This window comes from Podarcis raffonei, chromosome 15 (genome assembly GCF_027172205.1).
Source record: "Podarcis raffonei isolate rPodRaf1 chromosome 15, rPodRaf1.pri, whole genome shotgun sequence".
In the NCBI taxonomy this organism is placed as follows: domain Eukaryota; kingdom Metazoa; phylum Chordata; class Lepidosauria; order Squamata; family Lacertidae; genus Podarcis; species Podarcis raffonei.
Genome location: NC_070616.1, coordinates 3,589,867 through 3,603,785, shown reverse-complemented (window position 1 = coordinate 3,603,785; position 13,919 = coordinate 3,589,867). Strand labels below are relative to the sequence as shown.

Sequence of the window (13,919 nt, the reverse complement as noted above, 5' to 3'; positions counted from 1 at the left end):
TGGGGAGTCGCCTGTACAGCTCCCACCAGCCTTGTCTAACACGGGCCCAAATCTACTCCAAATAGCTCCAGTTTACTTTTGGGTGGGCCGAGAAAAAGAGGACTTGCGTGCCTCCCTAGCCATGCAAAGCCACAGCCCGTTCTTTTGTCCCTTAATGGGAGCCGTAGAGTCAGAAGGTTGCCCTAATTTGCATAGCCGCACCCCTTCCTCTCCCTTTCTTGATCACTCAAAAAGATAAGTGAAGGAGCTTTTTTCTGCTTTCTCTTCCACAGGTCACCTGTCAATAGTGGGTGGGGCCAGAGATGAAGTGGGTGGAGCAACAAATGTGAATGCAAACGTTCGCTCTTTCATTCATCCAAGGAAGAAAGAGGCATGAATCAGTGTTCAACGACACTTTCCCAGGGCAGGCAATAATATTCAAGGAGGGTACGAAGAAAGGCTGGGTGAAGGGTGTGGCCTGAGGGGTGTCCAGAGGGCCAGATGGAGAAACCTCAAGAGCCACATCTCAAACCCAAACCCGAAGTTCCCCACTCCACCTCTATGGAGTGACAACAACATTGAGCCCAGAGATTTGGCAAGTATAAGTACATACAACATTAATATTGTTATTAAATAGAAGACATCTGAAGGGAAGTTTTTAATGGTTGATGTTTTATTATGTTTTTAATATTTTACTGGGAGCTGATTGGAGTGGCTACCCAGTCAGATGGGCAGCATATTATTATTATTATTATTATTATTATTATTATTATTTACCACAGGTATTGCTATCCCCTCGTTATTTATTGAAATGTTTACAATTCAGGTGTTTAACAGAGTTAGGTACTTTTGCATATTCTTTGAACCTTTAAATTCCACCCACCCCCAAGATCAAAGGTTCCTTAAGCTGAATTCAAAAATTCTGTTGATAGCCCATGTAGCATTTTTTTTAAATGGTTAAATCATTGTTCAGTGTCTTTTGGTTCTTGGCAGGGGTGTATTGGTTTTGAGTGTTTATCATTAACTATTTCATGCTTCCTTAGAAATCTCCTAAGGTCATCAGCAGGGCACAGCGGTGAAAATGACAAAGGGAAACGAGCAAATGACAAAAGCTAGGCAAAAGGTAGATCCGAGAAAACCTCCCTCTTGGACAGAGTTAAAAGAAGAAGGAGGAGAAGGAGGCGAGGAATGCACAGAATGTAAGATGCTGCCTTCTACTGAGTCAGACCATCAGTCCATCTATTCTCAATAATGTCGACACTAACTGGCAGCAGCTCTCAAGGATTCCAGACTGGGACACCTTCCCAGCCCTTCCAGGAAATGTGGGAAATCGAATCTGGGACCAAGTTGAGGGTTGGTTTTTGTTTTTTTACTTTAAGACGTTTATAAGAATTTCATACAAGTAAACATTTTATAAGAGTTTTACACAAATATCCCAATAACTGGGATATAAGGAAACATAAACATTACACATCAATACTAAACCTAATCAATGACCTTTTTGTTTTGGCACTACCTCTTCTAGCAAGGGCCACAAGTATGTTATGCACGACACATGCAATCCTAGGAACGTTAGTTTTTGAAGAGGGTTTTTGTCCCACCTTGGATGCCGTAGAGCCGGTTGAGACGTGAGCGCCGAGAATCATCAGCATACGGGACGGCTAGCCAGGGCATCTCGCTGAAATACTGCTTGAATGACTCCTCTGACCTGGAGGGGGCAAAGCAAAAGGAGGCAGCCTTTTACCCTTTCCAGGTGGAACACCAACACTGCAGTGCGGAACGAGGTCTGGACTGCAGCGGACAAAAGCAGTCTGGTTGCAGTAGCCTTCACAGGGCTGCTGTTGTGAAATGTGCTCTTTGCGAAGGGGGATGAAGCTGATCAGTGCTGTGGATATGGCACAGGGGGCGGCCAGGCGGCAAGGCATGGCAACTGTGTGCACCCTATGATTTATAAAAGCGTAACAACCATATTCTCCTGCCAACCTAGCAGTTCAAAAGCACCTCAAAGTGCAAGTAGATAAATAGGTACCACTCCGGCGGGAAGGTAAATGGTGTTTCCGTGCGCTGCTCTGGTTCGCCAGAAGCGGCTTAGTCATGCTGGCCACATGACCCGGAAGGTGTGCGCCGGCTCCCTCGGCCAATAAAGTGAGATGAGCGCCGCAACCCCAGAGTCGGTTACAACTGGACCTAATGGTCAGGGGTCCCTTTACTTTTAACAACCATATTAAGGTTGATACTAAGGAAACTTATCCATCCATCACTCTGGGGCCAGACACTCCAACAATGGTTCCCCGACCCCAAGTGTACTTTCCCCACTGTAATGAGGACTAGAAACTTGCTCTTCTTCATATACTGTATATATAAATAAGGCAGGGGTGAATGGGATGCAGAGTTTCTAAAAAAAAACCCCACTGTCTGTAAAATTGCAGGATATATAAAAATGCTGCCTAGGAGGTGCCACAGGGATTCTAAAAGCCACAGGAAGAGGCCACCAGAGAATAGCCTTGCACAATGGAAATGTAGTGCTAAGGTTGTCTGCTGAGTTTGGATCCAAACGCCAGGAGCTGAGCAGGACCCCTGATCTCAAAGCTACACTGCAACTCGTTGGAAAAGGACACTCAACTTTACTGATATCAGTTGCTGCCTTTGAATTCCTTTTACTGTGGATGGGTTTTGTTAATCTGTAGCTGAGAGCCATTTGTTGCATTAGATTCCATCCCTTCCTTTGCTCCTGACTACCCTCCTGATGGGACGCGGGTGGCGCTGTGGGTTAAACCACAGAGCCTAGGACTTCCCAATCAGAAGGTCGGCGGTTTGAATCCCCGCGACAGGGTGAGCTCTCGTTGCTCGGTCCCAGTTCCTGCCAACCTAGCAGTTCGAAAGCACGTCAAAGTGCAAGTAGATAAATAGGGACCGATCCGGCGGGAAGGTAAACGGTGTTTCGGTGCGCTGCTCTGGTTTGCCAGAAGCGGCTTAGTCATGCTGGCCACATGACCCGGAAGCTGTACGCCGGCTCCCTCGGCCAATAAAGCGAGATGAGCGTTGCAACCCCAGAGTCGGCCACGACTGGACCTAATGGTCAGGGGTCCCTTTACCCTCCTGGTGCTTCCCTTGCTCTGCAGGCTCTTCCTCTGGTGTTTCTGGCTCTGCTCTCAAATTCTCTCTCTCTCTCTCTCTCTCTCTCTCTCTCTCTCTCTCTCTCTCTCTCTCTCTCTCTCTCTCTCTCTCCATGCCTGCCTTACCAATCCCTGATTACCTTCTAGGAACTAAACTTTGGCACCTCTGTAGTGAGGGCACAGAACCCCTCCAACAGGTAACAAGCCTGGGAAAATATGTATGCAAGTGCTTATGTGTCAAGGTCCAGAGCTCTGTAACTTAACATTTCACCAGGCAACGGGTCACATGCACCTTTGAACTCGATCCTAGGGACTAGAAACTGTGCTTTAAGAAAACCAAAAGCTGAGGCTCTCAGAATGCTTGATTCCACACTCAGAGCTCCGCTAATGACATACAGCCCCTGCTCCTGTCCCGCCTGCTTCTGGCACCCGCTTCCCCAGTGCCATGGACCACCTGCCAATCCATTCTGACTGGCCAATAGCCAATCACCTTTCATTTCCATGTCCTGTCCCTTCCCCACCAAGCGTAGCAGGAGCTGGTTCCAATGGCAGAGAGGCAGCTCTTACCTGTCTGCGCTGACAAAGACGATCTCGAATTTATGACCGGATTCCTTGATCTTACGATAGGATTCCACTAGTACCCGGGTGAGGCTTCTGCAGGGTGGGCACTGCAAAAGAAATAGCATGGGGAAGGTTGTACATTACTATTACACAGGCTGCCTCATGGCGAGTGGGAATTGCCTATGGGAAAAGGGTTTGGTCAACTGGGAGCAAGTGCTTTTCTCCCCATCAGGCTCTCTACATGCCAAAAATGACTTAAGTAGGTATGTGTAGGCAGGCAGGCTGCAAAACAAGAAACGCTGTGGACTACAACCTTCAGCACAGGTAAAGCCAGTGCAATGCAAATAATGAGTTTAACAAATGCTGGGCAAAAGATTCCTGAACTGCAAGGGGTTGGACTAGATGACCCTTGTGGTTCCTTCCAACTCTACAATGCTAGGATTGTATGAAAACACTCCAAATGCACTTCATATACATTGTTGGGGGATGCTGGCAGTCACAGCTGCTTCACAAAAGGAGTCTGAATCATAACAAAACTTTCTGAGCCACAAACCATACAAAAATCCCTGCTATTAATTAAAAATAGACTTCTTCCCATTACAATCACTGATTATTCTTTACTTATAATTCATCACTACGTTAGTCAATACATGGCTCTGCTTGTGATGACTCAGTTGTAAGGGGAAGGCACTCTGCACATGCTCGCGTGCACCCCTGAGCTCCATTCGCCACCCACACCCCCAAAGTGGTAAAGTTAAGAGCATAGCTCACCCAGTGTGCAGAGAAGTAAACGCCAACGTAGGAGCCCTCAAGGGTGCTGCTCTCCTGGGTCTGGCCATTATTTCGGAGGAGAGGCCCAGCAACCACGTCGCCGAATGGCCGGGCCCCCCAAGGGAACTCCAAACCTGGAGCAGGAGCGGGAGGAGCACAGCATAAAGCAGAGAAACGACTAACAACATCACAGCAGCACCCCATCTGTCTCGACCTGTATCCCCCCAAAAAGAGAATCCAAAATGGTGTCTGCCATCATGCAGGCCCAAGACTGGTGTCATTGCAGGAAAGTGCATTGTGGGAAATAAATATGGCAGCTAGGTTCAGTTGCCAAGCACTGCTTAAACCCTCACAATGGCCCAGGAGATTGAGAAGGCAATTGGTCCACACTTAATCCTCAATGGCATCTCCACGTGGGGCTGAGGAAGACTCCCTGCCCCAAACCCTGGAGAGCTGCTGCCAGTCAGTGTAGACAAAACTGAGCTAGATAAACCACTCCTTATAAAGCAGTATATTGAAATTCTAATTAAATCAGCCTGTAATTCTGAACAATGAGGACTGGAATCTTGCTTTGTTCTTAGGAGAAGAGCTGGAGCTTCCTATGCCTCCAAGAAGTCTTTGGTGAGGTTCGCCTGAGTGCATCGGCTTGCCTCAATCTCTGCCATGCTCTCAGAAAAGGGCAACCGTGACCCACAGGAGGCAACGATGCAAAGATTTCCTTTGGCGTGACAAGCAAGAGCATTAAACACACAGCCTTACCTTCTGGGTCATCTCGAATTACCAAGAGGCCGTTCCGGCACACAACCTTTCCCGTAGTGGCATCTATAAATATCAGCGAGGGAATGTTGGACACTCGGAACTTGTTCCAGAGTTTCAACTGGAGGGAGGGGAAAAAAGAGAGAGAGATGTGGTAATGAACTGCAAAAGCAAGGAGTGAAGTTATACTTAGAATCCTCTTGCCCCTTCCACTCTCCCTCCTCCCAGTTGCTGTCTCATGGTTCAAAAGCTCAGACTGTAAGCTCCTTGCGGCAGGGATCTAACTGGCTTTTCCGGTTGCAACCAGAGGCCATTTTGAATCAAGATGGTGCACGGAACTGTTCAAAGCAGCGCGATTTCAATAAATGAATTCAAAACCACACAGATTATTTTGGGTTTCTTAGATGTCCCAAGTGGCGCCAGGTATGATAAATTAATTTTTAAAAAAATAAGGTAAAAAGAACAAATGAAGAGACCTGCTGGGTCAGGCCAATGGTGCACCTAGTCTTCTCACAGTGGCCAACCAGATGCCCCAATGGGAAAGCCCACAAGCAGAACCTGAGCACAACAACTCTCCCCACTCATGAATGGCAGCAACTGGTATTCAGAGAAGAAGAAGAAGAAGAAGAAGAAGAAGAAGAAGAAGAAGAAGAAGAAGAGGAGGAGGAGGAGGAGGAGGAGGAGGAGGAGGAGGAGGAGGAGGAGGAGTTTGGATTTGATATCCCGCCTTTCACTCCCTTTAAGGAGTCTCAAAGCAGCTAACATTCTCCTTTCCCTTCCTCCCCCACAACAAACACTCTGTGAGGTGAGTGGGGCTGAGAGACTTTAAAGAAGTGTGACTGGCCCAAGGTCCCCCAGCAGCTGCATGTGGAGGAGTGGAGACTTGAACCCGGTTCCCCAGATTACGAGACTACCGCTCTTAACCACTACACCACACTGGCATGTACTAACTGCCTCCAGCAATGGGAGTGGATCATAGCTCTTGCAGCCAGTAGCCATCAATAGCCTATCCTCCATGATTTGTGTTCAATCTTCTTTCAAAGCCATCCAAGCTGGTGGCCATCGCTGCCTCCTCTGGCAACAAGTTCCATTGTTTAACTATGTGCAAGCTGTTCTCTGGCCACTCTCCCATGCCATGCATAAGATTCTATCATGTCGGATGGCGGTGATACTTAAAAACGCACCATTTGAAATCGTTCGCCTTCCACCAACATGATTATTTGAGCCATGTGCAGATTCGTTCAGAATTGATTCATGAGCAAAGACAACAGCCCTGCCAGGTGGTCAGTTCAACCTCGTAAAACTTCAGCTGCAGGAGCTCAAGCGAGGTGGGGTTGCGGGGAAAGCCTTACTCTGGAAAACACAGCCCTCACTCAACCAACCGCTCACCCTGACAACAGCAGGCCTGAACTTTAAAACATTTCCAGAGCCAAAAGGGGTTGTTTTTTTATGGAGTTTCCGCAGTCTTTAGAGGAGCTTCGGAATGTGTTTGCAAAGGCTCTGGACGGAGTGTCCACTTAAAGGCGGCTAAAGCCTTCTGTTTATTTGGCCGGGCTTTGCAGCCCTTGAGACCCAGAGGAAGGGCGGCTGGGGTTGCATCAGCTTTCCTTGGCTGGGAGACAGGCGAGCGGGTTTCTCCTCCCGTCGCAAGTCAAGCGATGTGGCAGCAGCTCAGATGCTTAAGTGAGCTGGAGAGGGCCTGCGCAGCTGGATCTCAGGAGGGTCAAGAGAGGAAAAAGGTCAGTTTTGCCAGAGAGAGGGAGAGAGAAGAGACGGAGGAGGGTGGAGAAGGAAGGGGAACCAGGCAGCCAAGAAGATCAAGTGGGGGAAATAAGCTCCACATTTGCTCCATTCACTAAAAGGATTGATGCTGAGGTCGCATCAAACCCAAGTTCTTACTAGGTTGGGAGGCTGCAGCTGCTGTCTTTCTGAAACCAAGTGCTCTGCTGCAACCAAACAATGCAATTCAATGCCCGCAAGCTTCATTCAGCATTGTGTCAACGAATAACACGTACAATCTGAACTGTATGGAATTCAAATGGTAACACACCAAAATATGAGAAATAAAAGAAGCAATATTTTTTCAAAAAAAAACCTCAAAACATACAGCATCTAGCACAGGGTAGGACAATTGTTATTAACAGGCAGAACAAAAAAAATTCAGGTGGTCCATGGGGCAGGGGAAGTTAAGGGAATCACCACCTTGATGGAAAGAAGTATGTGTCATTTGAACTACTGCAGGGGAAATCAAAGGATAAACTTTCCTGCTTTTTTCCTCTCCTCACCTTATCCCTTTTTCCTTTTTTGTCACATCCTTTTAGAATGCAAGCTGGTGTTATTTAGACTGATTTGTAAGCAGCTCTGTAAGCTTTTCTGGCTAAGCAGTGGCATATAAATGCTTTCGATAAATGGTCCAACTTTCTAGTCATGATTAATATGGCAGAGAATACATGAGCAGTGGTTATTTCCTCTCAGCCTTGCAGGCTGAATTCTCCCAGCTGTTCTTACAGCAACCCTGGAAGGTAGACTGCTATCCAACCCTCCATCCAGTGCCACCAGACCGCAACTCCTCATGGCACTGGAAACCTCCAGGCTAGACTACTGCTGTGCAATGTATATGGGGCTGCCTTTGAAGGTGGAAAGAGTAAATCAAATTGTCAGTCTCTAGCAGCCACCCTAGCTTGGTCCCTAAGATATGTAAAAATGGAAGATCCAAACAAGGCATGCTGAAATTCCTAAAGGTGAGTCATTTTCACTATAATCTCCCCAGAGACTAATTTTTTGTGGGGGGGGGAGAGGGAACAAGACAGCAGGAATTCCTCCAGCAGAACCTAAACTCCAGTGGCTTATTCCGTCATTGTTCCCTGAGCATACTAGAGGGGTGCCAAGATCCCTCTCACTCCGTCTTTTCTGGAGGCTGGAGAGATTCCTGCACTTTTTTAAAAAAAAATAGCTGTTCCCGTTAAAAAGGAAAAAAGGTCTCATCCAATATTGCTTTAAAAACTCAGAGAACAGGGTGTGTGTCTTTCTCCCCACTTCAACTCTTTCCGTTGCTAAGCTACAATGATCGCTTCAACAGCTAAACACTCTTGTAGCTTGCCTCGCTCGATGGTCTGAAAACACCACAGCTCATAGCTGGTCCAATCCTGACAGTATCAGTCTTGCAGGGGGAAAGAGGGTGTGTGTGTGTGACTGGTGACTGATATCAGCTTCCCACAACCTGAAAAGCATTGGATTTTTTGGACTACAGCAGCCCTGACAAGCAATGGAGCCGACAAGAGCTTGAACCGTAGTAAAGAAACCATGGCTTCGGATCGTAGTTATAGAGAGCCAGTGTGGTGCAGTGGTTAGAGTGCTGGGCTAGGCTCTGGGAGACCAGAGTTCAAATCCCCATTCGGTTCTGAAGCTCACTGGGTGACCCTGGGACAACAACAGGTTTGTTGTGGGAATGAAATGAGTTCCTTGGACAAACAGGTGGGACATAAATGCAATTAATAAATATATAGCATGTGGCTCTATATTTATTATATAGAGTTTGGGCAATCAGACAGACCATGGCTTAAAAGCCTTAGGAACCTCTAGCCCTAAATAAGCCGTTTCCCCCAAAACACACTCACCTGTCCCACACCTGACAACATATGGGATGCAGGTAAGACATAACTCCTTTACAAGCTGGGCTCTCAAACAGGTGGGATCATCTATATTATGGTGGGGCGATCACTCTCAGTGCCAATCGCAGAGAGGCCCTCTGAACTTTGACGGGCAGGCACTCCTCAAAAGTTTGACAATAGGGCAGTGGTGCAATTAAGGATCTCGCCCGCAGGCCAGATGAGGTACCCCATCTGGTTGGCCACTGTGAGAACAGAATGCTGGACGTGTTGGTAGTTCACAAAATGGGTATAACAAAATGCAAGAGAATGCTAAGCTGCAGATATCATTGGGAACACTGTAGTCCTAAACCCATCTGCTCCTATTTATTTTTCCTCCTCCCTCCTCCTTGCCCTTTCCTCGCTCAAATACATTAAGCCTTTGTATTATATATCTGTTGTTGACTTTGCGTCCATATTGAAGTTGTATTTTTTTTGTAGATGTATAAAACTTTTTTTAAAAAAAGTTTTAAAAATGGTATCAGGGAGGGGCAACTACTTCCCCAAACATGTCCCTTGAGCCCCCCTTTTAAAAAAACATACACTAAGAAAGCCATTTCCAGAACTATCCCAGATGCAAGAGATTTTTCTGCTTCTAATTTTCTTTGAAATAAACATTTAAAGAAACATTTTGGGGGGTGGGGGGAAGAGAGAAAGCACAGAGGTGCCTTGCTGCTTTGGAATGAAAGCTCAGCTGTTTTCAAGCTTCACAAGAGGCTTTTTTGTGCTGGGGGGGGTAAGAGCTTAACCATAATGGTAACAGATCTTTTCTTCTGTTAATTCTCTTTGCAGCAACCATCACTGGCCAGGAGGGAGAAAGCGGATTTGGTCTCGTCAAGGTGTCCAGAGAGACCTCCGAGGAGACGGCCAGAGATCTTGCATGTTGACAAAACCCGGATAGGGCAAACAGGATGGGGAGCTTATTAAGAGCCAGCCAGCTTCAACAAGGAAAGAAAACAACTCCGGAAAAGAAAAAGGGTGAGGGGACACTTGCAACATTCACACGGTGGGTGCAGGTCTCCTGACAACTCTCAGCCTCTTTAACAAGCTAGCATTCCCTTTAAACATGCCAGGCAAGAGGGTCTAGGATTGGCGTCTTGGGCAACATTCACACATGTTTTAAATGATGCCACTTTAAACAGCCATGGCTCCCCCAAAGGATTCTGGGAGCTGCAGTTTGCTAAGGGTGCTGGGAGTTGCAAGGAGACACCCCAACTCCCCTCGTAGAGACACAATTCCCAGAACGATTTAAAGATCAATCCCTCGTCACAGGAAACGCTGGGAACTGTAGCTCTGGGAGGTAAACAGAAGTCTCCTAACCACTCTCTGCACCCTTTACGAACTACAGCTCCCAGGAATCTCAGTTTGAAACCATACTAAACCTTGCTTAGCTTGGCAAATCCGCTAGCAGTTGTATTAGGGTTGCCATATTTCAAAAAGTGAAAATCTGGATACAACACAGTTGCTGAACTTTTTTTTGCAAGTGAAATCTTTCCACTGTTTCCGATGGCCGAATCCTGGCTATGTTTGGGAACTTCCGGACGTATGGCAACCCTTCTTATATATCTGCTCAAGCCCAACAGTAGGCAGAGCCAGAGACAATGAGAGGCAGAGCCAACTGAAGTCTGGTTTTGCCCCCATACTGCTTCCTGCTGGGTTTGGAGTTTGGATGTGATATCCCGCTTTATCACTACCCAAAGGAGTCTCAAAGAGGCTAACATTCTCCTTTCCCTTCCACCCCCACAACAAACACTCTGTGAGGTGAGTAGGGCTGAGAGACTTCAGAGAAGCATGACTGGCCCAAGGTCACCCAGCAGCTGCATGTGGAGGAGCGGAGACACGAACCCGGTTCCCCAGATTACAAATCTACCGCTCTAACCGTTACACCACACTGGCTCACAGTTCTATTGAGGGGAGGAAATCAGTTTAAGGAGGAGGAGGATGACAGCAGATTCTGAGCTGGTTGCAAGTGTGGTGTAGGTGGTTAGTGTAGGACTAGGACCTCGGAGACCAGGGTTCAAATCCCCCACTCGGCCACGAAGCTCCCTGGGTATGACCTTAGGGGCCAGTCACTGTCTCTCTCAGCCTAACCTGCCTCACAGGGTCGTTCTGGGGATTAAACGAGGACAGGGAGAACCATGTATGCCACCTTGAGCTCCTTGGAGGGAATGTAGTAAGCAAATAAAAAGTGCATAGCTGAGCATGTAAGCTGCCCACGTCGGGTGGAAAACACAGAGAGAAAGTAAGCCAAGTGGTCTTCCCCCAGGAAATGGCTTCGGAGATCATAGCCACAACATGAATCACAAACACCCAGGGTGGTGTGTAAACAACAACAAGAAGAAAATAAGAAACAGACGTAAACCCCCCCCCTCCTCCGAACACATGCACAAACACACACACCCCTCCATGGATCACAGTGAACTTGGCTCCACACACCGTTTTCTTTTGATTTGTTTGGATACCACTGCAGCGAGCGCCAGGAAAAATCTGTCCGATTTGTCATAACAAACCAAAGGTAAACAGAAAAGCATTAGCCAATTAAGCAGGAATGTGGCGTCTTAGGACGGGGAGGTGGTGACGGCTGCTCGTTGCCAACCAGGGCTGCTTCTACGGGAGGGAAGGGCACAATAGCGGGGTTGGTGGGCAGAGGACAGCGTCCCTGGGAAGCAGAGAGGGGAGTCTCACTGGACCCAATGAGCTGTTTGCAGCAGGACTCTTTGCGAGGGTTTAATGCCACCTGCCGCAGAGGGAAGGCCCAGACGGGGAGGGCAGGCGGCTGACAGATGCCCTCCCTGGGGACCTTGGCCTTACAACTTGGAGGGATGCCTAGGAAGCCCAAAGCCAGACCACAGAGAGAGAGAAGGCCAGGCCAGGTGGCTGAATGGGGCCTTTCCGCTTGCGTCTGATTTAACAGAGGCTTTCGGCATCCGCTCCAGGGTAGGATACAATGGGAGATTTATGGAGGGCTGGAAAAGGAGAATCAAAAGTACCGTGGATAATTCTTTTTGGAGACTCAGCAAGCCAAGCTGCAGCCTTGCAAGCCAATCCCCTGAATCTTCCTAGACTTTTTCCCAACCTTCACAAAATCCTCCAGAGGAGGTAGAGAAATGTTTCTAGTCCGTAAGAAATGCGCCTGGCCTACACTCAAGGTCAGTATCACCACAGAGCAGCACACTGAGGGCCTCAAAGGCAGAAAAGAAACAGCATCTTGAAAACTTTTGCGGACTCCACAACTGGGAGGCAATAATGTAAGAATAACATTGCTGGATCAGACCCAGAGGCTGTTGAAGTCCAACATCCTGTTCTCACAGAGTGACATGAGCGCAACAACAGCCCTTTCCCCATTTGTGATTCAACAGGTAAATTTGGGGATAGACTGCTCCTAAACTGGGAGGTTCCACATAGCCATTGTGACTAGTAGCCATTGATGAGGCTTCCCCTCCTCCATCTTTGCCGTATCCCCTCTGAAAGCCATCTAAACCTGGCAATGTTCCCCAGATGTTGCAGCCATGAGTTCCACAAGTGTGTTGGGTTGTGTGTCCTGAACGCCCCGGCCTTGAGTTTCTCTGGATTGACTCCCGAGTTGGAAAGTGTTACAGGAGAAATACTTCTCTTCCCCCCTCCCTATTAATCTGAAAAACAAGATTTCCACACCATTTCCCACAAGTCGTATAAAAAGTGGAAGTCAAAGTGTTGGCAGGTTGCAGCACCCACCGTGGCTGCAGGGACTGATATAGGAGAGACATGTTTTGCTGCAGCTGGGGCAGAGGAAGGCATCTGGTTGTGCTGCTGCAGATGCACCATGGCGTTTCTTCTCTCTGCGCTCCTCCCAGCAGTCATTTCTCCTCCGGTCACTGCTACAGATACACGACCTGACTGCCTATCTCCAGGCACTGTGGTCGTCTGCAAGGGAATCCTACAGAGCAGGGTTGATGTTGCCAGCCTTTGTGTCACGTTTGCAGACATTTCTGTAGTGCAGAGTTGGTCTGCCAATGGACCAGGTGCCTGAAGCGTGTCCTTGGGGATCCTGCCATCTTCTATTCTGTGAACATGACCAAGCCAGTGTAGACATCGCTGAGACAGGACTGCAAACATGTTGGGAATCTGGGCTTGGGAGAGCTCATCTTTGTTTGAGTTTCTGTCCTGCCCTGTGGTGCTCAAAATCTTCCTGACGCAGCACACGTGGAAGGGCTTGAGGCATCGCTCCTGGTGGGTGTAAGTTGCCCACAACTCACCTCCATAAAGCAGCATGCTCAAAACGCAAGCCGAGCAGAGCTTCATCTTGCTATCGGTCGTCAGCATCACATTCTTCCATACCCTTTTGGAGAAGCGACCTATTGCCGTAGTTGCCTAGTCAATACACTTGTCCAGCTCACCAATGATAGAGAAGTTGCTGGTTATGGTGGAACCCGAGTAGACAAAATCATCTATCACCTCAAGTGTGTGGTCACCAATGCTGATGTGTGGAGGTGCTGACCCCGGATGTTAAATACACAAGAAAACAAACGCCATGGAGCAGACCTAGAAGGCGCGTGTATAGGAAGTAGCCCAAGGCACAAAGGTAGACATTTACCTTCATTGGTCCACTCACTTTCCCCTCTGACCTCGCCCACCACTGGCACGTGGCCCTTGGAAGGTTTCCCAGATAGAAATGTGGTCCTCAGATTGAAGAAGGTTCCAGAACATTCAGATTGACTTCTTTTCCCTGATCCAGCAAGGAAGTCCCCACATTCAGATATTACAAACATATTCCTAGCCTGGTTACTTAGGAGGCAATTGGTACTTATCACAGGCAACCAAAGGCCACTTTTTAAAATATAGCCATCCTCCTAGGTCTGATTGAGAGCAGGGAAGCAAAACTCCCCAAGATCCAAGGGTGAACTGACAGCTAACCCCTTAAATTTTCAGATATGCTATACCCAGGTCTGGAGGAATTGGGGAGAAGCTACAATTCTCTCTCTCTCTCTCTCTCTCTCTCTCTCTCTCTCCCCCCCCCCCCGTTCCCCTCCCCTCCCCCCAAAGATAATTAAAGTCAGTACATTCCGGATTTAAAGAGGCTCTTGCAAGCTCTGACAATCCCGACCTATAG

The 13,919-nt window shown here is 47.9% G+C and overlaps 1 protein-coding gene across 1 annotated transcript in view; it reads right to left on the bottom strand.

The window, feature by feature from the left end:
* Positions 1–13,919, bottom strand: part of NXN (nucleoredoxin) — a 70,067-nt gene that overhangs the window by 20,523 nt on the left and 35,625 nt on the right. The window contains exons 2-5 of the mRNA XM_053367861.1: positions 5,187–5,304; positions 4,428–4,561; positions 3,663–3,763; positions 1,581–1,687 (exon numbers count right to left, since the gene is read on the bottom strand). Of these exons, the coding sequence (XP_053223836.1) occupies positions 1,581–1,687; positions 3,663–3,763; positions 4,428–4,561; positions 5,187–5,304 (460 nt within the window). The remainder of the gene's footprint in view (positions 1–1,580; positions 1,688–3,662; positions 3,764–4,427; positions 4,562–5,186; positions 5,305–13,919) is intronic.